Source organism: Myiozetetes cayanensis, unplaced genomic scaffold, assembly GCF_022539395.1.
Source record: "Myiozetetes cayanensis isolate MyiCay16 unplaced genomic scaffold, myiCay2020 scf20-37, whole genome shotgun sequence".
In the NCBI taxonomy this organism is placed as follows: domain Eukaryota; kingdom Metazoa; phylum Chordata; class Aves; order Passeriformes; family Tyrannidae; genus Myiozetetes; species Myiozetetes cayanensis.
Genome location: NW_026087412.1, coordinates 7,315,255 through 7,342,772, shown reverse-complemented (window position 1 = coordinate 7,342,772; position 27,518 = coordinate 7,315,255). Strand labels below are relative to the sequence as shown.

The following is a 27,518-nucleotide window of genomic DNA, read 5'->3' as shown; positions in this document are numbered from 1 at the left end:
GGGGCGGTTCTGCTGTTCGCCTCCCTCCTCCTTTGCCTGGGGCGGCTTCTCCTCCCGTTTCGCTCAGCGGGCGACTGCGGGCACGGCGGCTGCGGGATCGCTCAGCACCGGGCCGGGCTCCTCTGCCCCGGTAGGTGCCGTGGCGGGGCCGGGGGTCGGCAGCTGCCTGAGGCTGCTGCGCGGCGTGGGGCGCGGAGCGGGCCTTTTAGATTCGTTTTAAAATGTTTCTGAATTTGCAGAAAACGATCAACAGCGCTGTGGTTTGAGCCTGCAAAAGGCCGGCGGCCAAGCCTCTGCGCTAGGCTAAAAATAACCCGATCCGTGTGTGCTGGGCTGCGCGTACACCTGGAGTTCAGCGTTTCACCCGTATGGCTTTGCAGGGCAGTGCACGTAATGTTAATGCATGCGCTGGTAAAAGTCCCCAGTGGCGTTTGTGACCGTGGAGCAGCTGCTGTGTGGCCGGGGTGGGTCCACCGTGACAGCCCGGGACGGCCCCAGGACTGCTCGTGGTTGGGTAATTTTTCAGGTGCCTCAATACATGAGCTTGATTGAGACAGTGGGGTACTGCTCAAATGCTTACAAAAAGTCAGCGATAGGTAATTTTTCAGTGCATTTAAAGCCAGTTGAAATGACGGAGCTATTAATGCCAGTGGAAGAGCATTTTGAAGTTGTATTGGAAGTTCCTTTTGTGCCCCTCTATATCCCCGTGTTTCGTGTACTGTTGACATAGTATTTATTTGTATGTTTGGCAGAAGAGTGGATTTCACTCGGAGGGGTCGTTCCTGTGCTTCACTGCTTGTAGCTCTAAAAGCCATTTGTGTTTCTTCTGAAGCCTCACCGTGTTTCCTTGCACAGGGTTTTGGGTCTCAAATGCCTCGGACTCTGAGCTGGTGCAGACAAACTCACCCATTTGATTCATGAATTTTGCATCGCTCCTTTGTAACACTCAGGCTCATGCAATCCTTATCCCAGCTGTGCTTGCGGGCAAGCTGAGTGTGGTTTGTGCCATGGTGTTTGCAGTAGTGGCACGCTGGAAGGGACCACCTGCAGCAAAGCTTCTCATTAGAAGATCTGTCCTTGGTAAGACAAGGTTGTCAAAGGTAGACAGTGAGTTGAAACATCTCTGGTTTTTTTTAATCTTGTTTTTTTATCACAGCTCTTATCTAGACTCACTAAACCTGTTTTCATGCAGTGGTGCAGATGAGAATGACATTTGCTTTGCAAGGGTCAGTTGGGTGTTCGTAAAGCACAGTAGTTCATAGTGTGCTGCAGGACATTCCATAGCTAGTGGGGGGTTATTCTGGACTGTGTTATGTGGCTTCGTGTCTGCAGTTCATGACAGTGATAACAATTTTTAAGGTGCATGGTCTGTATAGTTACTTAGGTTAAATTTTAAATTAGTATCCTAAGAGTGTTAATCTGAAAGGCAACTTCTCTCTTTTAAGAAAAACCTGCTTGTTACTCTTACAGGTATCCTGCTAAATGGCTTTAGCTCATGTGGTATTAAATGGAAAGGGATTTAGTATTATACCAGGGAGAGCTGGGCCATCCTTGCTCTAATGCTTCCTTACAAGAGAAGCTGGACCTTCTGTTACAGGGCAGTTCCTGCTGCCCTGTCCTGTGCTAAAGAGGTGCAGAAGGGCGAGTCTGAGCTGAAACGATGTGTTAGGAATTGCTGGAGATGCTCCAGTTGTCTCTTTTGCCAGCTAGAGCGGTCCTGTCGCTCACCTCTTTGGGGTGAATGAAGGTTTAGATGCTGAGGCAGCTGGGGGGCCTTGCTAAAGAGTCTCACCAACCCAGCAGTGCTTTGTAACAACAGACATCTGCAAGAAATCTGCAACTGCTGTTTTAACAGTGCTGTGAGGTGGATTTTCCCCTCTGTTTCTGTGTTCTCATATTCACGTGCTCAGCAGCACAGTGGGTTGGCCTTGCAGCTCACCTGCCCCTCCTGGTCATGTGGCTCTTGGGTACAAAGACAAGAGAAAGAAAAAATACTTGAAACAGGCATTGGGAAAACACAAAAAATAATAGAGACTTGAGCAGGTTTAGTAAGTGGCTGCATTTTAAGTAATCTTCATTTTGAATTATGTAATACAATGCTGATTAAACAAATAGAAAAAAATTTCAAAGTGGATTGGAGTGAGTAGTTTAAATTACAGGTTGTGTGTGCTAATGCAGGCTTGGTTCAGTGCAGTCCTAGGAAAGCTCCTGTAATAGATATTAAAGATTAAATTATCAAAACAAAGCAGCACTAGTAACAGGAATTCACAGATAGTACAACTTTATGCCATCATGCAAAAGCACAGAATATAAGCCTTGGGATGAAGGATAGGCTTTTTTTTAATAAGGATTTTCATCAAACTCTGAGGTTTAGAGCAGTGTTTGTGTAGTTTAAAGTTTGATTATTGAATTAGTTTTAAAGAGTGTGTTATGTGAGGCTTGGTTTTAGTACATACACTTGCAAAGTAAACACCACAAGCACTTTACAAGAAATAGGGTTCCAAGAAAAACTATGAGACTTTTATAAACACCATTAGCTTTAAATAGAAACTGATGTGTGTGACAGTGTTTGGTTTGCACAGCAAGTCACAGGAACCCTTAATGTTTGCACTCGCTGCTGCACAAACCTGGATTCCTGTTGCTGCTGCTTTTCAAAGCACTGTGTACCCCGTGGATCTGCCCATCCTGTGACAGCAGGAGTGAGGGCAGGGCAGCAGTTACCTTGCTGCTGGCTGAGATGTGGGAATGCTGCCTCCATCAGAAAGGCGGGAACCAACAAGATGATGCTGCTGTTGAAAGCTCCCATGTGTTACGGCGCTGTTTCTGTGGTGACCAGTTTCTCAGTGGCTGTGGAATAGGAGCTGTGCACACTGCTGGAGGATGTATTTATCTCTCTGTTTCTTGGAGAGAGAAGGCTGAATATGCAAAGGTCTGAATAATAACAGTGAAGCAAAACTGAAAACCTTGCTTTACTGTTGTTTCATCAGGCTACCTGTGTGAAAACCTCTGAGTGAAGAACTAAACAGAGTGACAGAAGTGTCTGGTTTAAATTACATGCTGTTGCTTAGCCAGCACCAGGGCCATGTTTTGAAAATTCTCACTAATCCTCTATTTGGTAGGTGCCAGTGTTTTCACAGTATCTAGGCAAACCTCCGCCTCTTCCAAGGGCTTTGATCATTCCTCCACCTCATTTTTCTGCAGTGTGCTGCACTTTCAGCAGCATGTTCCACTGTGGACTGTTGGCTGTTTGGAGCTAAAAGCCAGCTTAAATCTTGTTGATGGTGGAAAATTTTTTTATGTTGTCCTAATAATGCTCTCCAACTCACTTGACTATTGATTTGTGTGCAATATCCTTGAGAAGACTTGTCCTGAAAAAATTTCAACACCTGACTGTAGTGTTCAAGGTCAAACCCCTTCAAGTTTCTAAAACTAGTGTTATGAAACTTGGGATTTCAAATGAGGAAGATTAAAAACACTTGGAGGAGGAGATAGGAACTAGTACTATTCTCTACTTGGTTACCTTCTTTTCGCAGTCCTGTAGCACTTTAAAACCAAAAAACCTTCTGGAAACCCATCTATAGCCCTGAGGTGTTCAAACTACATGTAAGTACTGGGGGATTACTTTTACAGAGCCATATGACAATGTGTTGGTTTTGTTGTTTGTTTTTGTTTGGGTTTTTTTCTGCCAGTGTGCTGACATCAGTTTTATACATAATTTGTTCTTTTAATAATAATTTTTTTTTTCTTTTCTCTCCCACCCAGCTTCTTCCCTCCATTTGCATGTGCTTTGGAATAGTGGGTGTTTCAATCCTTGTAGGAGTTAAACCAACCCGCAGCAAACATGGCAGACGAGGACCTTATTTTTCGTATGGAAGGCATTGACAATGCCAGAACGACCACAGCGAGCTCTGGGGATTACCTTGATGCTGACAGTGATGATGAAGACAGTTATTTTATCTGTCCAATAACTGATGATCCAGTTTCTGACAAGTCTGCCAATACCAAAGTAGACAATTATTACAGCAGCTTAGCGAAAAGTGATCAGTACAGTTCGAGCTCTTCTCCCAGAAGCTTTAGCTTTAAGGTAAGTATTGGATCCATCCTTCAGTAAGGTTTTGGTTTTCCTTTGTTGGCATGAGGCATTCTCTAACTGTTTCACCTCTTGTAACTAACAAACACTTTTCAATAAAAAAACACATCTGTTTTTTTCCAGACCTGCAGTTAATTCCATTAAGCCAATAGTCTGACACTGCCATGGAATTGCTCACTGTCCCTTTTAGTTCATCTACAAAGGTGGCCTAATCCAGGCGAGCGATTCACTGCCCTTCTGATCAAACAGTACATGGACTGAGAGACTCAGAAGATTATACACTTGTTCTGAGCTAAATTGGGGCCTGTCAGAGGATAATTTATTACGGATTTTGCTAATCCGTAATATTTTTAGTTGGGCAAATAAAATTGTAAATGATAAATGGTAGGTTTTTATGTAGTGATTCCTTCTAAGGGAGCTTTTGACACGTTGACTCTCATGCTTGGGCATGAAGTGTCACACTGGCAGTGGTTCTGGCAGTGTACTCGAGCAGGATCTGACCTTTTTGAGATGAAGAGCAGTCCCAGCATTGCAGGGAGGTCGAAGGGGCCGCAGTTGGTGCTTCCTTGGCAGTTTGTCCTGTTTCCCTCGGCTCCCTTGGCACGGGTCAGCCCAGGGAATGGAGCCTCAAGAATGGAAGTGGCTCTGCAGCTTAGATATTCCAAATGTACACCATTTGTGGTAAACTGGCATGTCTCTTAGATTTTGTCTAGACTAGGATTTAATGTGTTTTATTAACACGTTTCTTATTATAAATATTAACACTTATTTAATAGATACTCTAAAATCTCGGTTATGCCTAATGCATGCTTTATTTGTGAAGAGATACCAGGGGGGTTATTTCAGTCAGATAACATATAAAGTAACACATGGAAAGTGAACCTGGCTTGTCTGCAGTAAGATTTTTACCAGAGGTAGTTAACAAAACCATTGAAAGGTACATATTCCTAAGGAAAGTGAGGAGTAAAAGCTTAGTATAGAAAGGGGACAGATGTTAGTGTATTCTGTGCTAAACAAGTTATGACCTGACAGGGAGTTTAGTCTTCATTTGTGTGCACATTTTAGCACATACTAAACACTTGCCTCTGGGTTTGCAGTGCAAGTTCTGAGTCATATGGCCTGAGATAAAACTGATAAGGACTTCAGAAATTGCAATTATTTCCTCCTTCCTAACCTATCATTTTGTTTCTGCAGAATGTTTGTGGCCATGCTTCGGTCTCCACAGTGTCTCGTTTGGCACTGTGGCTCCTGTCACAGATAAAATGCTCTGTGTTGGGATGTGCAGAAAGCAAGTCTCCATCTCCTGCTTAATCTGCAGGAATGGTGATTTCCAGCACAGTGAAGCAGACAGCCAGGACTGATAACATCCTAAACCCCACAGCCTGGGCTGATCAGTGTGCCTGTCAGACCCCAAAGCTAAAGGCAGTGTGGGCCATTGATAATGAAATGCAGAGAGAGAAACTTGCTGTTAACCCTCTGCCTTTAAACAGGACTCAGCAGTGTTTAAGTAGCCAGTTAATAGGCAAGACCCTTTGAATGCATGCTTTCCAATTTAAAAAATTGCCAACTTACCTCAGTAGGTTTCTTCGCAGATGTTCTAAGAATGAACTTGAATTGGGGATATAAATTGAAGAGTGGCTTTTAACTGGAAACTTTTTTTTTTTTTAAACTAACAAAGAGAACCAAGACTCTTTGTCAATCATTTGTCTTATCACATGTATTTTCCTGCTTTCATGTCTCTCATGGATCCTTTAGAATGACACACAGCATCGTTCTAAGCATGGCTCTGTGGTTGACCATGGTCGGGTAGGTTAAAAAGAAAATGTGAACACCATATCTAATAGATGAATTATGATTTTTTTTTCCTTTTACAACCTTTTTTGTTCATTATGTTATTGTCTGGGAGAACTGCTTGCCTCATCCCACAACAGTCATTAAGTCAAAACTAAAAGAGGTACCTGTTAAACGAAATAATCCCCATCTTTTGTTCTGTGCCCTGAAATGTCTCTGTGTGGCAGCCACATGCCTCCAGCAGGAGAAAAACTGCACTGGTAGCACCATTTCCCTGAGGTCCAATTTCTATTTGTTTGAAGATCAGAATCATGAGATCATGCACAAGTAATGAAGTGATTTAAATGCCTGCCCAGCATGGACACAGATCACCTTTTGGAGAGGGAATCTACTCATGAATGATTGACACAGATGATTCACCGAGCAATTCTACTTGTTGCTGTCTCTCCCTATTTCTGTCACATGTATTTAAGTATGGAAGTTCTCAGGTCCATGTGAAATGCCTGTCATTGCATGAGCTGACGCAACTTCACTTGCTCATGAAACATAGGAAATCTGTCTCAACATGTCCTTTAAACTTGTTTTATTTGGTATAGTGTTGTGTGGTATTCTTGTCAGAACGGGGAGCATCTGAATTGTTTGCAAGGTGTGCAAAGTTACAGCTGAAATTCAGAATAAGCATGAACAATTTAAAAGCTCAGCTGCTTCAGAAACTTCCTTGATGTCACTGCTGTCACAAATTTATAGTGTAATTTTTTTTTCAATTGACTGATTTAAATTCAGGGTGGAGAGGGAAAGGAAATTCCCAAATTTTAAAAGTTGCTTTTCTACACACTTAAAATTCAAGGAGACAGTAACAATACCTCAGGGCCCAGTATTTTACTGATGGGCTGCAGAGTGCTTTTTCTCCTGCTCACCTTGCAGAAGGCATTTGGCACATGACAGGCTCATATCTCCAGTTTTCTTGGAAAAATATAATGTAAAAAGAGGGAGATCAAAATGTTAGGAGAAAAGCATCCAAATTGACTGGTAGTGGAAGACTGTTGATATTCCATAAAACTACTTTGATGTTTTACTGTTGATTTGGTGAGCAATGAAATAGCTACTTGTCTGGAATTGTTATAATAATCAATTTATACAACATTCTAATTTCTTCTTTCTTATGCTGAGCACAGTCTGCGGTCTTGAGGTTCACAGAGCTTTTTTCTTTGCCCATATGAGCTCTGCTGCTAAAGGACTTTTTTATGCTTACACAAATACATGCTGTTAGTTACAAAACTGTCCAAACAGTAGAAATGAATTAATATCATCTGGGTGTGCATTAATGCCATTTGCAGTGTGTGCTGGAGATATTTGCAAATGACCACAGGTTTGATAAGCTGTGTTTGGTACATACTGTACCACATTCTGTTCTCAGTAACTGCACAGCGGTGCAAATTGAACTGAAACCTGCTGATTGATATCCCTGAACTGTGTTTCCTTATAATTGACACTATAAAATGGCAGAGTGGTCTTTGGTGCTGCTCTGTCCCTGCTCTGAGTAGAGCTTTGAGGGCTTGTGTGGTTGCGCACCTTCCTAGCGTTAGGATCCTGATTTGGTCTAAAAAATGCTGGGTTTGTGAGCTGTTGGTGATTATAAATAAACTGCCAGTTTGTAACTTCTTCAGGAAACCTGGAAACATGCTATTGAGAAAGCCAAGCACATGCCTGATCCGTGGGCAGAATTTCACCTGGAGGATGTTGAGACGGAACACGCCACTCGTTACAGGTCTGTGGGTCTTTGGCTGCTGATGTTAAACACAACTGCTGGTTTATGTGTTTGTCTAGTGCAGAATATCTGTAATTACATGGCTTAAAATCTTTCAATAATACCCAAATTGAGTGTGTCTTAATCTCCCAGGAGTGTGTAAATACTGTCCATCATCAGAAAATAAACCTTTCAGCAAACCAGTGTCACACTTTTTTCTCTTCCACCTAAGCTGTATCTAGGACTTTAACCATGTAGACAGGAAACAAGGCTGAGAAGTGTTGTCTAGTTGATTTATTAGTGCTGTAAACTTAATCTAATAAGGAAATGAATTCCAATAAAGGGGCAGCATACTTAGTTTAAATAGTTTAGAAAAAAAAAGGCAGCATAACACTCCATGCCTTACCCAGAATAGCAGTTTCAGTGTTACCAGTCCATGCAGAGTTGTTGCCTGTGGCTGGAATTTAAGTCCTTATAAAGCCCAGAATAGCTCAGCATGGTGTACGTGCTGAAACTGAGTTTGGCCATTAAACTGGTTTTAGTGCTTTAACACAAGCTCTGCCAAAATATTTACTCTGCTGACACAGGTTTCTGGGTGGAAGGGGTGGGGGTTAGAGGCCAGTTAATCACCACTTAGCATCAGTGTTGGAGAGGCCTCCCTTCCAATCACGTACCACTGTCGTGCAGTGCTGCTCTTCCCCACAGACTGCATCTGTCCCTGGTCAGCCACACAGTCCTGAAATAGTTTGCATATTTTAAAATACAAAGAAGTGGTAATATTGGGTTAGGGCTACTCAAATACCATGTTAAGAAGAGGTAGGTCTGATGTTCTTATTTCCACCACTTTTATCTGTTGCAGACTGGGGTGATACAGTACTCAGTGCAGGCTGGGGGACTCAGGCTGGAAACAATTGTGTTGGTGACTCAATTGTTGTGGTTCTTGATTTATCTTTTACTGTGTTGGGAGTTAAGGGGGTGAGGAGAAACCACAGTTGTACTCTTTGTATTATCACAGGGTTGTGCAGGGACTTGCTCCTCCCCCAGTGCAATGTTGGGCAGTTCTTGGCCCCACTGCTTCTCACAGCTTGTTCTGCTCACATCCTCCACAGCCCTGAGGCAGACTCTGGGGCAGAACCAGCTTTATGCAAGGTGAGGGTTGGTGAATGCAACCTCTCCAGTGTGTAGAGCTTGGTAGGGCTCTTTCTGCCCCCAGTGTGCTGCCCAGGCATCCTAGAATAGGCTTAACTTCAAAGCAGATCAAGCCTGATTTGTAGTGTTGCAAAAGTATGGCTTCTGCAGGGCAGTCTGTTCACTGTCAGGAGGATTCAGTGGCTTCAATGAGTTAATCGTGTTTCTGCTTTCCTGTCTGAAGCAAGGAGTGGTGGGAAGTCTGGAAGCTTTTATGTTGGAGTGGCAGCAGCACTTTGTAGCACTGAGCTGCAGATAAGGAAGGATAGGTGCTGGGAATAGCAGGATTTGGGATCCCTCTGCATTTTTCTGAGACACATCTCCTGATTTTGCAGGTACAATGCAGTTACTGGGGACTGGGTTGAAGATGAAGTCCTTATCAAGATGGCTGCACAAGTAAGGTCACACTCCCCTTCATGTTCATTAGCAGCAAGTTTGTAATTCTTTTGTGTTCCAGAATGGTGGCAGCAAGATGTTTTCCTCATAGAAGTTTTGAAGTCTCAGTGTAACTCATTTCTCCCAACTCTCTGTTTCCTTGGCTCATTCATTATGTTGTGGTGTCCCAACAGCCTTTTGTCCCCAGAGTGGAGTAGAAAATGGAGTCAGCCCTTCCCTGTCAGCAACGTGAGGCATTTGTTCCATTTCCACTGATTTCCCTTCCATTTCACCCCTCCCATTTCCTCCTGGCAAAATTTCCCTGCCTGGCCATAGTCCTACTATTTTGTGTGCATCCAAGTAATTTCTGCTCTGAGAATGAAAACCCAGTGAATTTGCTGTATGTGAGGTCGAAGCTGCTGTCACCTCCCAGTTCCATGCTGGGGTGGGTTGTGCACTGCTGGCACAGTGTGTGATGTGTGGGGAGATGATGCCCTGTGTGGGGGCCCAAGCGCAGGGAGCACGAGGTGTGCAAAGCCAGCTTCTCCAGGCAGGCACAGGGGGCTGACTCCCAACTGCAGAGAGATTTTAAATAGCTTATTGGAAAGACATGTCTGCTCCATGGGGTATTGAGGGGGCTTTATTCCAAATATCTCCTCCCCAGATTCCTTTTCGCACTGCCAGCGGGTTTTCAGTTTTCTTTGAGAAGATATTTTATAGAGCCTGTTTGAAAACTTGCTTTCTGCAGGATATAAAGGGGGGAAATACGGTTGTGTCTCTTGGTGGTTAGAAATGAACTTTGTGGAAATGGCAATGCTGGATTTTTCTTTTTGTTTTCCGTAGCCTTTTGGCCGTGGAGCGATGCGAGAGTGTTTCAGAACGTAAGTATCTGCTGACTTTATCTTGCTTGGCCTCCATGCAGTATTTTCCTCTGTGGTGACTGGAATTTCACTTTGGTGTGGTGGAAATTTTGTAAAGCTCTCGAGTTCATGTGAGCTCTCTTGGAGGCAGAGTACTCATAAAAGTACAGAAAGAGTTACCTTCTTTCTGTGTTCCTGGTGTGCTGAAATATCTGAAAATCTGATATGTGGCCATAGGCGTGTGCAGCCTGGAGACCAACTTGAGGCCTACAGTTGGGCAGAGAAAAGGAGAAAAATATTTGGATGGTGCAGTGGGAATTTGGAAAGCCTCCATCAGTGAAGATTATTCTCCCAGAGTTTACTTTAGATTACGTGTATCAGAGTAATCCCGTTCTGAGTAAAGCAGAACTTTACAGCTGTGCTTTCCACAAGGGTAAAGTGTGGGGGAAGACAGAGGAGGAACTTTTATTTCCTTGGAGAGTCTAGCAATTGTTGTGGGCATCAGCATCCAGTTTGTGCTAGAAGAATATCTCACTCTTTCCAGGCTCTGGAGAAAAATGTTTTCTGGAAAATGTGCATGTGTGTGTTTAAGAACATTTCCCCTTCTTCCCAGCTGTGTAATCCAGAGAAATTGCATTTCATGTCTGGTTTCGCTTCTGGAAAGGTAGATACTCCTGAAAGACAGAAACATGATGTTTTGAGCTTGAGCAAAAGGGGAGAAAAGTAACCCCTCAGTGCTCCACTTTGGGCTTGTTTCAGTATCAGTTCATGCTCCTGGTTGTGTTCTGCAAAACCACAGAGATACAGTGGTGAATGAAGCCTGGGAGGTAACAAATCTGAGCCTGCTGACGTTGCTGCTGACATTGCTTTTAGCTCTTGTTATTTACCAAATTCCCCATTTCGCAATATTTTGAGAAATGCCATAAACAGAAATTTGTTAGCAGCTTTGCTTTAACCTCTTAGACAAGGAAAGCATAACTTGTACGTCAGCTTCCCACCGCTGGATTTTCCAAAAGTCCCAGTGGTGCACCGATAATTCCCATCTGGAGCTCTCTCTTCTAGATTTTTGTAACTCTGCAAGTCTTCAGTCGTGGCTGGGGGATAGTCACTGCTGTGTGTTAGGAACACAGCAGTTTGCTTTTATTCCAGGAGAGGTTTCTCTCAGTTCATGTTTGAAATGCCACTCCCTGTTAATTTCTGCAGAAATTAATTGTTGACATTAGAACACGGTGTTGAGGTGGCACCAACCCTTCATGCTCGTGGTTTGAGGGAAACAAGGAGGGAAAGGAACTGAGAAAAGGAGGAAGCCCAGAGTGAACGAGCTGCAGCCAAACCAAACATTTTGCCATGTCCCAGGCATTCCCATGGAACATTTAATTTTCCCTTGTCCCTAGCTGTGCTTCATGTTTCAGCCAGAACACCTGGTAAACGATTGAGGGTAATGCTGATCTTGGGGCCTGGCTCTGTCCATGCAGGCAAAGAAGGGGCAAAGATTGAAGTAGATTTCTTGGGTTTCCTTTCACCAACAATTTGTGTTTCAGGAAAAAGCTGTCCAACTTCTTACACACGCAGAACTGGAAAGGTGCCTATAACTATGTGGCCAAGCAATACATAGAGAGTGTGAGCAGGGAGGTGTATTTTGAGGATGTCCGACTGCAGATGGAAGCAAAGCTCTGGGGAGAAGAGTACAACCGGCACAAACCACCCAAACAGGTACATCCAAAGTACTGAGCAAAAATGAAGCCTTGCTCTCCTACAGGAGTAGTTTTCAGCTGAATTTAGAAGGAATTACTCGTTCACATTCCATTACATTGAAATGCTCTTTAACTTCTCTTGCCCTCCTGTGTTTTCCATTAAATGATAGTTTATTTTGAATGAAGTAAATGCAGAAATTGCTTTGTATTTCCTGAATTAGGGGCTGTGTGTTCGTGAATGTCTGACTGTTCTCAGCTGTTGACTGGAGACCAAAATAAAATGGTGTTTGTATTGCTCTTTGAGATGTGTGCCAGCTGCTTTTGAGATAACCAGAGATGTCACAGGATTTATTGCCAGCAGCAGTCTCAGCAAGTACTTAACTGTTAGTGCTCCAGGAAGGTAGATGCATAAATCTTGTAGAACTACCCAAACACGTGACTTGCACTGATTTTTAAGAACTGGAAACCTGCTGGAAACCTTAACAATTTTAATAGCCAAAATTAGTGCTTTTGAGTATGTGGGGTATGTGCACTGCCCTCCCATCCGAGGGTTAGGTAATATCCACCTGTCTCACAACAGCAAGGTGAGGTGTGGAGTGAAGCACCCAGAGAGGAATCTGGAAATCTGGAAGTTATAAATGCCGTGTGGAGGAAAAGAAGTGAAAGAGTTGTGATGGTTTCTCCTTTAGGAGTGTGTCTGGAACAGAGGGAGGGGGTAGGGCAGGATACAGAGATAGCCAAGTGGTAGATACCCTCAGTCCTTCTCTGAAAAGGTGTTTCTCCAAGTTGTGCTGCAGTGATTGTGTGATTTCCTCTCTGGGTGCAGGCTCTTTGCAGTGCACTCTGAGGGTGCCCACAAAATAAAATAGAAAGCCAGTACTTGCTAAGCATTTTTCAGAGGGATTTGTTGCAGGAGTGAGCTGTTTTGTAGTGTCTGCTTTTAATTTGTGGAATTCCTCCAATGGCCCGAGAAGCATGTGACTCTTCCCCCACCCCCTTGTCAAACAGGATCTTTGCAGTTGTTCCGCTTCTTGCCTTGGGAAAGTTTTCACAGCTGGAGGATTCACACACATTTTGATCTGAAGACAGTATTGTGTTAGTCATTGTTTATCTTCTTTTCCTCCCCAGGTGGATATAGTCCAGACCTGTATTATTGAAATGAAGAATAGACCTGGAAAGCCTCTCTTTCATCTGGAACATTACATTGAGGGCAAATACATCAAATACAACTCCAATTCTGGATTCGTGCGGGATGACAACATCCGTCTCACTCCGCAAGTGAGGCTTCGTTTAGTGCTTTCCATAAAGTCTGCTGCAGGGAATTTCTTGGCCCTGTCCAGAGGTCTTGCATTACTGCCAAGAAAGGAAACTGCAGGCTCTCCAGTACAATGCCAAATTAATTTCTCTATTTGCAGTTTGTTGGCCCCTTCCTTGGGGCCTGCTCGTTCAATCACTGAGTGCTGCTTTGTTGCATTTCAGTGTCAGTTGGTTTTAGTTGAGTTGAACAGGGTTAACAGTCTTTGGAAAGCTTAAGCCCATTGACTTTAATTATAATTGCAGGCATTGAAAGATTTCAAACTTTTATCAAATTAGGGCAGTGAGAGAGATCTCTCATGTACTATGTACTGAACAGCTTTTTTGGTGCCTCACATAGTGTACAAGAGGAGGTGGCAGATATCCAACTCATGTAAATAACAAATCTAGGCCATTTGCACATAAAAATGTGGTTTTTTTCAGCTACAACCTCTGAAGAGCTGAATCTGAGATTGCATATAGAAATACAAGTACAGATTTCAAACAATTCTTGGATCTTGTAGAAGAACTTTAAAATACTATTGAAAAATGCAAAGTGGTCAACATAGCAAAGGAATGTTTTACTGGGCCTTGAGAGTTTTGTTCATTATATTTTTTTCCCCACTATTTTTAAGGTATTTGTCATGATGCTTAACGTAAGCAGAGAATTTATGTCCTGGGCTGTCTGAATCAGTGCTGTGCTTTCACAGGTTGGGAACAAAATGTTCCATGGTATTTGCTGCAGTTAAAATGTTTGTCTATCACCACCAGTCACTTCCCCCAGCCAGGCCTGGCAGCACTTTTTTGGAGGCCTTCCCAGAAGATTCCTAATATCTCAGCTTTATGCTGAAGAGGAGGGCTTTTTTTACCTGATTCTTGAAATGTGTTTTTTGAAGAAGAGTATGAGTGTACACTTCATTGTCTGACACAAAAATGTAGAAACAGAACAGCCCTTCAGGGGGACCTCTCAGAGGGGAAGAAGAATTTGTGGCATGCTCATTTTTTTTTCAAAATGTGGCTGATCTTTGCTTGTTGGCAGAAGGAAGCAGTGTCCCAGAGATGCAGAGCTTGCAGATCCACAGGCACAGCCAGAATGTTTATACAGAAGTTATTCTGCACTGGCTTCAGAGCCCACTGTTGTTCCCCCTGCCAGCCAGGCAGTCCTGAAGGTGAAGACTGTAGTGGGAAACAATCTCTAGCACAGGAAGGAGGAATAAAACAATCTCCTCTCCCCTGCCTGTGTCCACTGCTGGTTTTCTCCCTGCCTCTTTTAGCCCACCTGCTAGTTGGAGCAGGTTGGAGGGACAAGCCACTGTGTGCTTTTAGTCTCTTGCTGCTTTCATCATACCAGTTGTATTTCACTGCCAGGGTTATCAGACTTCCCATTTATAACAGGTGAATATCTGTTGCTGTTTTCAGTAGGTGAAGGAAAAGTGTTCTCAGACACCTTCTATGGTTCTTTCAGGCCTTCAGTCACTTCACCTTTGAGCGCTCAGGACACCAACTCATTGTTGTTGATATCCAGGGAGTCGGAGACCTTTACACGGACCCTCAGATCCACACGGAGAACGGGACAGACTTTGGAGATGGCAACCTAGGTAAAATCAACCTCAGTAAAATCACTTTGACATGCTGTGGATGCTTCTTGTCTGTTCCCAGCTCTCTGCTGAGTAGCCACTGCAGGGCTGGGTGAGCTGGCACGTTTCTGAAGGGGAATTTCTATGGTGAGGAGTCCCTGAGCAGGGCAGCTGCCTCCCAAGGGCACATTTCAAATGAGAGCTGATCTTGGCTCGTGCCTCCTGGCCTACTCTTAAACAAGTAATGAAATTAAGTAGCTTCCTGCAGTGTGAGAGCAATAATCATGGCCTTTAATTTCCTTGCCATGTTGCAGGAATGGATACAGCTGAACGTGGAGAGGTAAGTGCTGCATATTTTTAAATCTGCAAGTGTCTATACATGAAGATGTTCATAGGACAGAGCAAGTTTTATAAGCTGGATCAAATTTAGGCCTGTTTCTCAGTGATACAGCCAATTTAGCCTTGAGACTTCTGGCTTTTAGTAAGTAAACCATAATATAAAATTCAGGTTAAACCTTTCTTCACTTTTTTTAATGCCGTAGGTGTTCGAGGTATGGCCTTGTTCTTTCATTCTCATTTCTGCAACAAGATCTGCAAAAGCATGGGACTTGAACCATTTGATCTTTCATCCAAAGAGAAGGATGCCTTGGATTATAATAAAAAATTGCTTGTAAGTGCTTGAAGAAAAAAAGAAAGGGTAAACTAGCTGTACTGCTTAGTTAAACTAATTTTGTAAGCCCTGTAAATGAAACTGAAATACGCTATTTACGTGGAAAATAAAAAGTACCTAATCATGAATGCTGCAGTTGAAATGCAGCAGTTTAAAGCTGACTTGTTCATACTTGTCTCTGAATTAATGCTGGAGCTGTAGTTGACAGGGAACTTTGTAACATGGTGTGTATTTACGACCAAGTAGATCTTTGAATGCTGAAATCCCTGTAAATTTTGTATCTCACAAGCCTAATTTGGGTAGGGGAAAAAAAATAGAACTGCTTGTCTTTAATCGCAGTTTCAACTGATTTTAGTGGGAGTGGGACTTGAAATGAAATTGAGTCCTAAACAGAACTCTGACTGTAAAAATGCCAGGACTTGATATTTTGTTGGGGCGTGGAACTTCTCAAAGCAAACACTTCTGTGTACCTATAACCTCCTCTTCGACAGAGGACTCCTGATAAACACTCATGTTGTTTTATGTGGCACCATTAGAATACACAGAGGGATTATTCACCTGACTTTGTGGTTGATTTGCCAAGGAATCTGCGCAGACCATCCTCCGGGGCACGGAGGAGAAGTGCGGCAGCAGCCGGGTGAGGACGGTGTCGGGCAGTCGGCCCCCTCTGCTCTTCCGCCTGTCCGAGAACTCGGGGGATGAAAGCATGAGCGACGTGGCCTTCGACTCCCTGCCCTGCTCCCCTTCCTCAGCAACCCCTCACAGCCACAGGGTGGACATGCTTAGTGAGTGAGCCTCCTTCATCACCTCTGGATGTTGGACAGGGACTTAACTAGTCGGGTTTAAACACAACAGCATTGATTTAGTCCGCAATACTTGTTTCTAACGTTGCTCTTTGAGCAGAAATAAACCTGAAGGGACTTCTTTGTAGATAATTTAATGCATGGATGCTTCTCTGAAAAAACCAGCAGCAAAATGATGGTGTCTAGAGCTTTCTCTTCAAGCATGTTATCCTTACAGTAAGAAGCAAATATTTTTCTTCCTAGATTGGCCTGTGTTCAATGAAGTAGATAACTTGGTTCACAAAGACTTTGATCAGCTTGATAACCAAAGGGTGAGTGTCTTTGCAACAGAAAACAAGGTTGCAGTTCCCTGATGAATGTGTCTTTAAAGGACTTCTCAACAGCTTTGTGCAGTAAAAGCACATAAAGGTTCTCTGCCTGCTTTCGTTGTTACAGCTCACGTTGCCTTCATGCATTTGCTGGTTCTTGTAAAGGAAGAACATTTTATTTTGAAATACTATTCATTATTCTTTTTCCACCAGAAATTTATTTGCATCTGATGTAGTTTAACAGTTAATTAAAGTGTGTGTCTGTTCCCCTGCCTGCATGTTGTATCTTGGGCACTTCTGCCAACTGCTGTGGTATGAAAACTCAGCAGAATCCCTATAAGGATTAGGCCTCTGCAAATCCTGGTACTGTGGGATTTACAGAACCTCACCTGAGGAGATACAAGGAGTTTGCAATGGACATTTTCCAGTGCTAGACCTTAGTACCAGTTATGGTTTATCTTTTAACTGGCTACCACTGAATACTGAAAACTGTATCTAGAGGACTCTTGATAAAATATGCGAGTCCTTGATTTATTTTTTGAATGTTTTATTATTTTATATTCATGTAAGAGAGAGGACAGTCTTAGACAGTACCTTCTGTGTCATTAAGTCGTGTTCTGTGTGTCAGAGGTAACACAACATACAATCATTTTCATCCTGTACAACCATCCAATATTTTTCACTGAACCAGCAAAGGGTTTGCTCTGTGGGAAATGTCAAGCTGAGATCCTTACAAAGGATAAAGTGCTAATGCTCCTCTGTTCTTGTGTTCTGTAGGATTTTGAAAATGGTGGAGACAGTGGATACCCCAGTGAAAAGAGAAGCGAGATGGAAGATCTGGATCACAGAGTAAGGGTGAGAACCTGACTCTGGGTTTAGCAGAGTTGGGCCTGTTCATACTTGAACTGTTTTGATAGAAGAATCTTATTTTTTCATCCCTCTTGATCTAGGCTTTGTAAACAAAGGAACAGACAGAAATTTCCACATGTTGCAAAATTACTTATTCATATTGGGAATGGCACTTTTACAGGAAAAATGATTTGTAGTGAGGAGCTTCATTTCAAACACCACATTTGATTACATATTATTGTGGGTTTTTTAAAGTATTCTGTATTGCATTTAGCAGATGTAGCCAGTTTCTTGTCATGTGGAATCCACAATTATGATCTGCTTTCAGTCTCTTATCCTCTCTACTTTATATAGCTTGAATATCACAGAGCTTAATGTTGTTGTCAGTTAATAACATGCAACTTTAGAATCCCTGTGGGTAACTTGGTTACTCCTTTAAAATACAAACTTGGCTCTTTGACCTGAAGATCTTCACAAGATAGTGAATTAGAAGACAGGAAAGAGAATACAGCTTCCAAAGGTACCAGTCCTTTTGTCACCTTTGAAGCAGCAAGGTATTTGTTGTGGCATCTCCAGCTCACAGGTTTAAAGCCTGTGTGGGCCCTGTTGTTTACCATTTTGTTATGTCTCTTATTACTTTGGGATATCACTGAAAGGAAAGGTCCCAGTGGAAATGATTTTGGTCATGGTCAGTATTAATTCTGCTGGACAGGAAGAGCCTAGAGGGATAACTGGCACACAGCAGTCACTGCAAGTTAAATGATGTAAATCTTTACGTTAACGTAGGGCCATTCAAACAACATCCGGAGACAGGAGTCTGATGAAGACAGTTTGGGAAGCTCTGCAAGGGTAAATAAAGCAGAAATGTTCATAGACTGAGTCTGCTGCTCTGCTTGTCCTTTGTTCCACTCATCTAACCACACCACTAAATCAGATTCAGTTTCCCTCCCTTCTCAGCTACAGAATATGTTTATTAATATCAATTAATATCAAACCACTCTGTGTTGTTTCCTTTTTTGTTTTGTCTTTACTTTCCAGTTAAAGAAGTACTGTTAAAGAAACTGTCACCTCTGTAACCGATCCCTGACATAAATTAGTGATTATGCATGGGTTTCTCACTTAAAAATACTAATTATAGCTCTGTGGATTTTTTTCCTGTCTGACTAGGTTATATTTCCTTTCTGTACTTCATTTTTGGAATTGCATCCCATATGTGGTTGTATGATTCCTTGAAAACATGCAGTGTTTGAAATAGGTGACAGTAGCTGTTTCCACTGTGTATCTCACTGAGCTAGGGAAGACCAGGCCTTATTGTGTGTCTTTACAAAATATAACTTCTGTGCTAATTGGTCTGTGGCTGTAAACTTAAATTAACTACTCTGCAAGGAAAGAAAAACAGCTTTGACAACAATAATTTATTTAGATACACTTCTCAGAATTTCCTTGTAAATATTATATATTGCTGTTTCAGGAAATTGAAACAGCTTTAACAGAGTGAAGTTCTGTGCCAGGAACCTTCCCTGTTGCGTTCCCCTGGGTACCTCCAAAAACTTGCATTTTGATAGGATTGTTTTCAGCTACTGTTTCCCACCCACCAGTCATGTGGAAAAATTTGTTCTCATTTGTGTTGCATCTCCTGAGAAACACCAATGCATGTGTCTGCCTGTCATCTTCTGCATTGTTACTTCTCATTTTTCTAGAGCTCTAGAATGCAAGCAGCATTTAAAATGTCGTGAACTGAAATTCTGATCATAAGTGTTGTGGGTTTAATTCTTTTGTGCGTGGGTAACCTCAGTACTTGCAGTGTGACTTTTCAGTTGCTTATTTTTAGAAGTAACTTTTTTCTGATTCAGAACTTTGAGATGATTCTTTGCTTCATTGCAAAGTGATGATGTTTGGATTAGAAATAGAGGGCTTTATTTCTTTAGCGATGAATAATAACCATTTATTCAGCTCCTAACATGACTTTTGAAAGTTGTGTCTCAAATTACAGTATTTACTAATAAGTAGCAATATTAATGGAGGCTTTGATTTCTGGATGGTAATCCATATATACGAAAATTTTAATTTTGCATTTAAATAATAGTTTATTTCATATTTCAGATCAGTGTGGAGAAATGGAATCTGTACAACTCTTCCAGAGTTCATGTCCACAGACCATCTTGTGTTGCCCAAGAAATCCAGAGGCTCAATGCACTAGAACTTGAAAAGAAAATAGGGAAGTCAGTCCTTGGAAAGGTAGGATGGGTCTAGAAATCCTCTTTTTTCCAACTGGAAAGAAACATATTTATTACTTACACAGAGGTGTTGCCCTGCATGAGTTTATCTGTGCAGGTGAAAATAAACACATGCATAGCTTTGTGTCCCCTGACCATACTGTGTGAAGGACATCTGAGCTGAGGAGCCCTCAGATGAGCCCTCAGATGAGTTTCATCTGCTTTTGGACTTGCAGCATCTGGGCTCCTTTGGGAAGGACCCTGCTGTGGGTTAGTCTGCCTTTCCAGAGGCATCATCCAGGGAAGTTACAGTGGGATAGTTGTGGTGTGCCTGACCCACATACCTGGCACATGGAAAAATGGTAGCACCCACAAGCTCTTTGTACTCCAGACTATCTCAAGATAATTGCAAATGTGAATAAGTTTGGGTTTATGCATGGGCTTAAGCCCACACTTAAAACACGGTGTAGATCTTCCTGAACATCCTGAGAGACTTTGGTGTTCTCAAAACTTTAGGTTTGTGAAGAAGCCAATTTTTCCCTTGGGGAGGGAAGTCAGAAAGTCCCTCAAAATCCCATGGCGTGTTTGGAATGCAATCCCACCCCCCACTGATAATGAAGGCTTCAGTGGTGTGAGGATTTTACCCCTGATAGCCTTGATTTTCTGTTGCCTCAGGTTAATTCCTCCCCTGGGAAGGCCCTTGCTGTGCACTGAAGTCTGTGCCCCGACAGTCACTGCTGTTTGCCTTGCTGGCTGCAGTGCCAGGCAGTCGCAGGCTGGGTGCCTTTAACTGTGATTCCCTCCTGGAGCTCTAAAGCCCCAGCAGGTGTGCCAGGACATGTCCCTAAGACCTGGTAAAGGGTGGGCAGGAGGCTTTGGAAGGATGAGGTCCATGAAATACTTGTGCCTCTCCTCCGTGCGATGGTGCCGCAGGTCCACTTGGCCATGGTTCGCTACCACGAAGCCGGGCGTTTCTGTGGGAAGGACAAGGACTGGGACCGGGAGTCGGCCCTGTTTCACCTGGAACACGCTGCAGACTGTGGGGAGCTCGAAGCCATCGTTGGGTTGGGACTCATGTGCTTTCAGCTGCCACATCACATTCTTTCTGAGGTCACCCTGGAGGTAAACGCATCCAAGAAAATGCCAAAACACAGGTTGTGGTGGATTGTAAAAATAACATAAGAACAGCGGGAAATAGAGAGAAAACAGTAACCATAGTCAGGTGTTCTGTAGCCCCTCAGAGGAAAGAGATGACACTGTAATTAAGGACTTGGACAAAACAGCAAAAATTCCTGCCTCTTTCTGGTTTTGCCAGGAAATTACTGCATGCCTTTGGGAAGTTTCTGAAGTCATCTTCACTGTTCAGCTGCTTTGTTTCTTGTGGCTGTGCCTGTTTCTCAGACACACCAAACACTTGCAGCCATTACTGACATGGGGAAACTGCATTTAGTGTTAGAGGGAGGAAGGGATGGTGTTCCTTAGAAACATGCACTTGAAAAGGTTTGTTTGTTTTACCAGGACACAAAGGAGAACAGAAATAAAGGATTTAATTACTTGCTGAGAGCAGCAGAAGCTGGAGACCGGCCTTCCATGATCCTGATAGCAAGAGCATATGATACAGGTGTAAATCTTGGTGCAGACAGGTATGTTACTTTTAATTAAGGATGATTTTAAATTTTAAGAAGTTTACAAATGCTTTTACCTCAGAAAGTCTCTCTTAATTTGACCTTGAGTTTTTGAAAGTGGACAAATACTAATTTCCTTAAGTATCAAATATAACAGTGGTGATAGTGGTTTTTCTGGTTTTGTATTTTAGCATGTCCTTGTTATTTACATGAGTTTTCCATTTTGCACAACAGTGAAACTTTATATTCACCTTTGCCAAACAACATTGCACTTCTAATTGAAGTGCACTGAGCATTCTCAGTAACCACACAACGGGTAATGAAGCTCAGACTCTGGAGTTCAGCAAAACACTTCAGTCTGATACTTTCTCCTCACCTAATTCCTGACCCCAGGCTGATTTTGCTGTGACCTGGTGCTGCAGTGCAGTTAGTGAGCCTCCAGGAGAATGTTTGCTTCCTTGGGAGCATCGAGGCTCTGAGAAGTCAGTGCAGAATTGGATTCTGAATCTCCAGTGCAAAGTACATTTGTTGCCTAAGGGAACCATCTTCAAAAATTGTGTTTAACTTCAGAGGCCAGGACTGGAAGGAGGCCCTGCACTGGTACAACGCTGCACTGAACATGACTGACTACGATGAGGGAGGGGAGTATGATGGCACTCAGGATGAGCCCCGCTACCTGCTGCTGGCCAGGGAGGCAGAGATGTTAATGACAGGAGGGTTCCACCTGGATAAGGATCCACAGAGATCAGGTGAGGCCTTCTTTTGTTTCTGTAATCAGTAATCCTGCTTTTCCTTCCCTTTTACCCCAGCATGCACCCCAAAACTAGACTTCCTGCTTTAACTGCTACAAAACATCCAGGGGGTCAGTACCTTTTGGATTTGTGGGTGAAGCTGCAAGGATGCTGGGTGTAACAAGGCTGGAAAGAGTGAAAGAAGAAATCTTGGCAATGACAGGGGTAGTGGGTGGTGCCAGGGGCAATCCTGTGACACACTGAGTCACTGCCAGGCAACCTTCACTCCCTTCCAGGTCGCTCTTCTGGGTCCTTCCCCTCAGCTGCAGGTTGCTGCTTGTATTTTGATTTACACCCATAACTCCCAGCCCCTGCACAACATTCTCCTCCTTGCTGTGCCATCTCCATGTTGGATGTCTGTGTCTTAGAGTCCTCTTGGGGGAGGTCCTACAGGCCGGTCATGTTTCCAGTCCTTCAGAATACACTGAAGAGCCATCAGCAGCCAGTCATGCAACTTTAACCCAGATTCCCAGCTGATGTAACTCTGACACAATTAAAACACACCCACACGTCCTGGCCCTGCAGTTTGATCTCAGTTTCTCCTTTTGTCCTTTATTTGCTTCAGGCTAAAGCGATGTTTTTTCTTTTTTTTCTTTCCTCTGTCAACATAACTGATCCTGTCTCCTCCTCTAGGTGAGCTTTACACAGAAGCAGCAGAAGCAGCAATGGAAGCCATGAAAGGCAGACTGGCAAATCAGTACTACCAAAAAGCAGAAGAGGCTTGGGCGATGATGGAGGAATGACGTCGAAATTAAGCAGTTCCTGTATATAAATTTTTTATAGACTTCCTGCATTTGCAGCTAAAAAGCTATATTTTTATGTGATGTTACCAGTTCCTTTTTTTTTTGTATTTTAGTTTTTTAAGTTTTTTGAGGGGAGAAATTCAACTGTAACTATGTAGGGTGCCATAGCATACTTCTGTTAGTGTTCTAAAGCTGTAATATAGACACACTTGACCTTTTGTACTTTTTTAACTCTTAGAGGGCTTAGTTCTTTTGACCAGAAAAATGAAGCCTTATTGTTTAGGTTTCACATGTCCTGGTTTTTTTGCAGCAAATGATCAGTGTGTTTACATTTTTCTTCTTCTCCCCATGCACAGAAAAAACATTTTCCTAAATTCTCAGCATTTCTTCATCATTTTTGGTGTAAGTCACCAAATTTGCACATAAATGTAAATTCTCAGTTTATGGATGCAACTACTGATGTTAATAAGTAGTCCCATTCTATTATGCTGGCATTGTTGGACACTTCTCTTATTCTCAGATGAATTCCAGATAGAATCCTTACAATTTGGGAAGGGGTGGGAAAGATGCTTCCGATTGGCAGTGAGGATGTTCAGGATGGAATGTTTTATTCATCACCAACATTGCATATCACACCATTAGAAAATCACTCATGTTCCTGATGAGGTGAGGCATCCAGCTGCCTCTCTCACTTCCACATTTTGCACCATGTAATAGCTTAGTTGTTTAAAATTCTATTGATCTTCCATGTGTCCAGTGATGTACAGTAGCAAGATCTGTAATATATGGGTAATTTCAAGTTAATTTTACAGTGGCATCTCAATTCTCAGTGAAGCTAGATCATCTCACTTAAAATGACAATATGCTTTCCACCATGTCCAGAGGGATGTTTGAAAAGGTTAGAAGATGGTGATTTGCCTTTTATATGTACAGAAAGCAATTTATATGTTTTAAATATATTTTAAAATGGTATTTTATCTGCAAATGGTTTCAAATGTCAGTTAAATTGCTGGTTAAAAGGGGAGAACAGTATTATCCCCAAACACTTGTATTTGTGTCCTGTTTGCTCCTGACCAGTAATGGGAGGACAACTATGTGGTGGTGGTTGAATTATGATGGCATAGAGAGAAGTTTCTTCCAAATCTGGTATTTTATTCCATCTCTATGGATAGTACAGAAGCTGTTCCTATTCCTTGGCTGTGGTTAACAGTCATTTTGCAGGAGATTTAAGGTGGAAACTTCTGCTTTCTTGGCCTTAGTCTGCTGAGGGTGTAAATTGATGTCCATAAGGGGCAGCCCCTGTCAAGTGCTGAATTACCTGTAGTACTCACCACTTCAGCCAAGCTGTTCAAAACATGCTGAAAGCTAAGCAGGCTGTGAAATGGTGCAGCTGAACAGGATTTCTTGTATAGCCCAGTGATATTAATCTCTTGTAAAATGCAGAAACTGCTCAAGGAGCAGAGTCAGTTCTCCCTGTCCTGTGCAGTGCCTGTCACTGGGCTCACGTTGTGCTCCCCATTTTCTCTTTTTCTGGCAAATGGATCTTGAATTCCTGCTCAGACAATATCCAAGGATGATGTTAATAACAACTGCCACTGTCTGAGAGATCTCCTGGTGGTTAAGGATGTGAGATAAAAAGATTTCAATCCTTTCAAGGAGAGAAGGGAGTTATCTTTGGATGTTCTGCTTCTGGGTGGGTGCTGTAACCACCAGGCAGTTGTAGCCATGAGGGCTCTTACAACTCATGGCAGCATCTTGTGTGCATTGCAGGGCTCGTGGGACAGCAGTGCCCACGGCCTTTTTAGTTTGGTCTTGTTTTGAGAGTGAAGGCGAAGCTCTTCACCCATCGATAGAGGAGTATCTAATTTCTAGGTCTCAGTTGGTCTTTGGTGATATTAAGCAAGGTACTAAAGCAATCAGATTAAGGACCTAACATGCTGAAAAAGAACCAGAGTTTGTAGGATTGCAAGTCAGGTGAATGTTTGAAGTGCCTATCCAGAGTTCTGCTTCAGACACTTAAAGCCTCTTTGGCCTTTTTTGCTATTTCAGTTCAAGCATCACAACTCCAGCTGTGACCTCGAAAGACAGCTGAATAGTTGTGTTTTGTGCAGCACCAGTACAGTGCAGGCACTACAACAAATTCAGACTAAAGGATTAGTTTTCCTCAGAAGGTGTTGATGCCAAGTCCTTGAGATTTTCCTTGAGGAGGAAACGTGTGTGACAACACCACCAACCATGTAGGGAGGAGAGGAGACTGAAAGTGCCTGTCCAAAATGTGTATGTAAAGGATGTAGAGTGTAATTATCGACACTTTTTGGTGTAGTTTAATTTGCTAAATTCAGTAGTTGCTAAAGTTGCTGACAGCTCTGTGTTGATCTGGTATGTAAATGTGCACAGAACTCAGTGCAAAAATTACTATGATTAATTCTTTGTTTGCAAATACTACTTTTTAATGATGAAGACTGTCTTCTGTCCTAAGATGGTATCATAGGATTTAGCCATACAATAAATGGGACTGTCAATAATATGAAAATTTTTTATGTTTACAGAAATAACGGTATTCTGTGACATTCTTTTGAAGGGAAAAACTATATATTTGACAAACTTCTGCAGTGATATTGCTACATGCTGTATTTTTAATCTATTCACAATGAATAAAAATCTGTATTTGTACAAAATGTGAAAATAAATCTGAGGCTCAGCCTGCCAGAACTTACCTGGGTTCAGTGTTTCCAGATGTCAGTGGGAATATTGCTTGGGTAAGGACAGTGAGATGGAAGCCTTTGTTTGTGTGTCAGACATGCAAATACTGCCTGCCTGCATCACTTAGTCCTCTCATTCACTGTTATCTGGTTTCATTCCAGCTGGCCAATAAAATTGTTCTTTTTGTCACTTCTCTCAGTAGAGTTTTATTTTTTGCAGTGGGGGTTTGCTTTTGGTTTTTTCTAATTTGCCAAAATTCAATCCTGTTATTGCAGCCTTCCAGAAATTCTCTGTATTGTTTGTTTTATTCCATCCCTGATTTTGTTCACTTTCAGCAGTCCCAGTAACAAACTGGGAGGAAATAAATTAGATGTTACCAACAAAATCTGTTTTCCTCAAGAAAACTAAAGGGTTGATGTGCTCTTTGATTTGTATTCGATTTCAAACTGTTAAAAATGGAGCTCTTGCTGTTGTGGTTTTTTTTAATTGCTTTATTTAGAACTTATTGTACCTGTGTAGTTTAAACAATATGAAATTATTCTCTAGCACAGGCACTGTGAAACAGCAGAATCTCCTAACAAAAAAAGCCCCAGCTGGGCATCTGCACTGTAGAATCACTAAGAAAAATGGTGAAATTTGGCTGTAGCTTAGTAGCCTTTGTAATCTGTAGCTATAGCTGCTGTGACAGCGAGTGTTTGGCAAGTGTAACAAAGGAAGTGGGAATAACTTCTTCAAAAACCATGGAGACAGCCAACACTTAGAGCACCTGTGGGGCCGAGCAGCCCATGGAATAAGGAACAGCTTGTGATGCGTGTTCCCTGCAGCCTCCCACACACACACACACACACACACACACCCATGCCCGGAGACCGCTAAACCAGACTCCTTACAATTTTCTGCCTAACCAGATTACAGCTGATTTGCTGTGTGAAGCCAATTCAGGTCTGCCTGTCTTCCCTCCTGCCCTGAACCTCTCCTGCGTCTCTGCAAAGCGAGGGCCGTGGGAGGAGCCTCAGGTCCTGTTCCCAAAAAAAGCCCGCACTGAACTGGGGGTGTGGAAGAGCAGCAGCGCCGGAGGGGGAGGAGCCCATTCATGCTGACACGTGTGCGCTGTTAGTCCTCAGTACGTGTAGGCAGGGAGTGAAATTTCTACCAGGACTCTGCAAAGCTGCAGCCTCTCGCAGTGAGACGCTGAGGTTGCTCAGAGAGGTTGGTGAATGCAATCCCTGCAAACGTTCAAGGCCAGGTTGGACGGGGTTCTGAGCAACCTGACGTAGTTGAAGATGCCCCTGCTCATTGCAAGGAGTTGGACGAGCCGGCCTTTAAATGGCAATTCCAACCCCTGCCTCCCAACCATTCTAGGATTCCATGTTCAGCAGCTCCCAGGCAAGAGAGTGCCGGGTGCTGCAGGGACAGGCTGTGGGAGGTGCCAGGGGAAAGGGTTGAATGAATTCTTCTCCAAATACAAACTTTCAGTTGTAATTAAGCAGAGAGGATAACACTAATTCCTGAAGAAAACTTACCAGACTTTCAGGTAAAATATGGCCAGAGAGTCTCAGAGGCACGTTCATGAGGGCTGCTGGTGCCCCTTTGCACAGCACTGTCCTGGCTCCTGCCTCTGCTCCAGCCTCCCTGTGCTGCGAGCAGAACACCTCAACCCCCAGCCGCAGAGCCTGCCGGCTTTTGGCTCTGCACATTCAGCGAGTCGTAACTTTGCAACAGAAAATTAAAACTTCAGAATCGTTTTTAGACTTTCGGGGTGGGTGTGTGCCGGGGCGATGCCCCGCGTTCCGCGGAGCCGACTGTGCTGCGCCGTGGCATCCACGTGGCAGCGGGGGCGGCGCGGAGGGCCCGGGCAGGCAAGGCTCGGGCACTGTCCCCAAGGCGCTGCTCGCCCCTGTTTGCACCGCCCCGCTGGACGTGCACCGGCTTGGAGACGTCCAGGGGTCGAACAGAACCCCACAGCGGTTCATTTCTCAGGTGGAAAAGGGTGTGTGGGGAGAGCGATTGCTGGGATGGAGGGGAAAGGAAGGGAAAAGGCAGGAATGAGCTAAAGCAGCCGACGCGGCGGGCGCTGCCAGGGCGGTAGCGTGGCCGAGCGGTCTAAGGCGCTGGATTAAGGCTCCAGTCTCTTCGGGGGCGTGGGTTCGAATCCCACCGCTGCCACAGCCTTTGCTTTTGCGCCGCGGGCCGGC

The 27,518-nt window shown here is 43.3% G+C and overlaps 1 protein-coding gene and 1 non-coding gene across 5 annotated transcripts; both read left to right on the top strand.

The window, feature by feature from the left end:
- On the top strand, positions 1-25,512 carry EEF2K (eukaryotic elongation factor 2 kinase). Of its 4 annotated transcripts, XM_050317177.1 has the most exons (19): positions 1-130; positions 3,763-4,084; positions 5,846-5,896; positions 7,549-7,649; positions 9,152-9,212; positions 10,035-10,072; positions 11,593-11,764; positions 12,874-13,023; positions 14,504-14,636; positions 15,158-15,285; positions 15,869-16,070; positions 16,332-16,399; positions 17,174-17,251; positions 18,032-18,094; positions 19,349-19,483; positions 20,395-20,583; positions 20,980-21,104; positions 21,657-21,835; positions 22,511-25,512. In XM_050317177.1, the coding sequence occupies exons 2-19, from the start codon at positions 3,842-3,844 to the stop codon at positions 22,618-22,620; spliced, it is 2,226 nt and encodes a 741-aa protein (XP_050173134.1). In that variant the 5' UTR covers positions 1-130; positions 3,763-3,841; the 3' UTR covers positions 22,621-25,512. The 4 variants fall into 4 exon arrangements, with proteins under 4 accessions (XP_050173134.1, XP_050173135.1, XP_050173133.1 ...); XM_050317178.1 differs by lacking the exon at positions 1-130 and having other exon boundaries at positions 199-4,084; positions 17,174-17,245; XM_050317176.1 differs by lacking the exon at positions 1-130 and having other exon boundaries at positions 199-4,084.
- Positions 25,513-27,407: 1,895 nt separating this feature from the next.
- TRNAL-AAG (transfer RNA leucine (anticodon AAG)) lies at positions 27,408-27,489 on the top strand. Its single transcript has one exon. It is a non-coding gene; the product is annotated as a tRNA-Leu (tRNA).
- Positions 27,490-27,518: the final 29 nt, after the last annotated feature.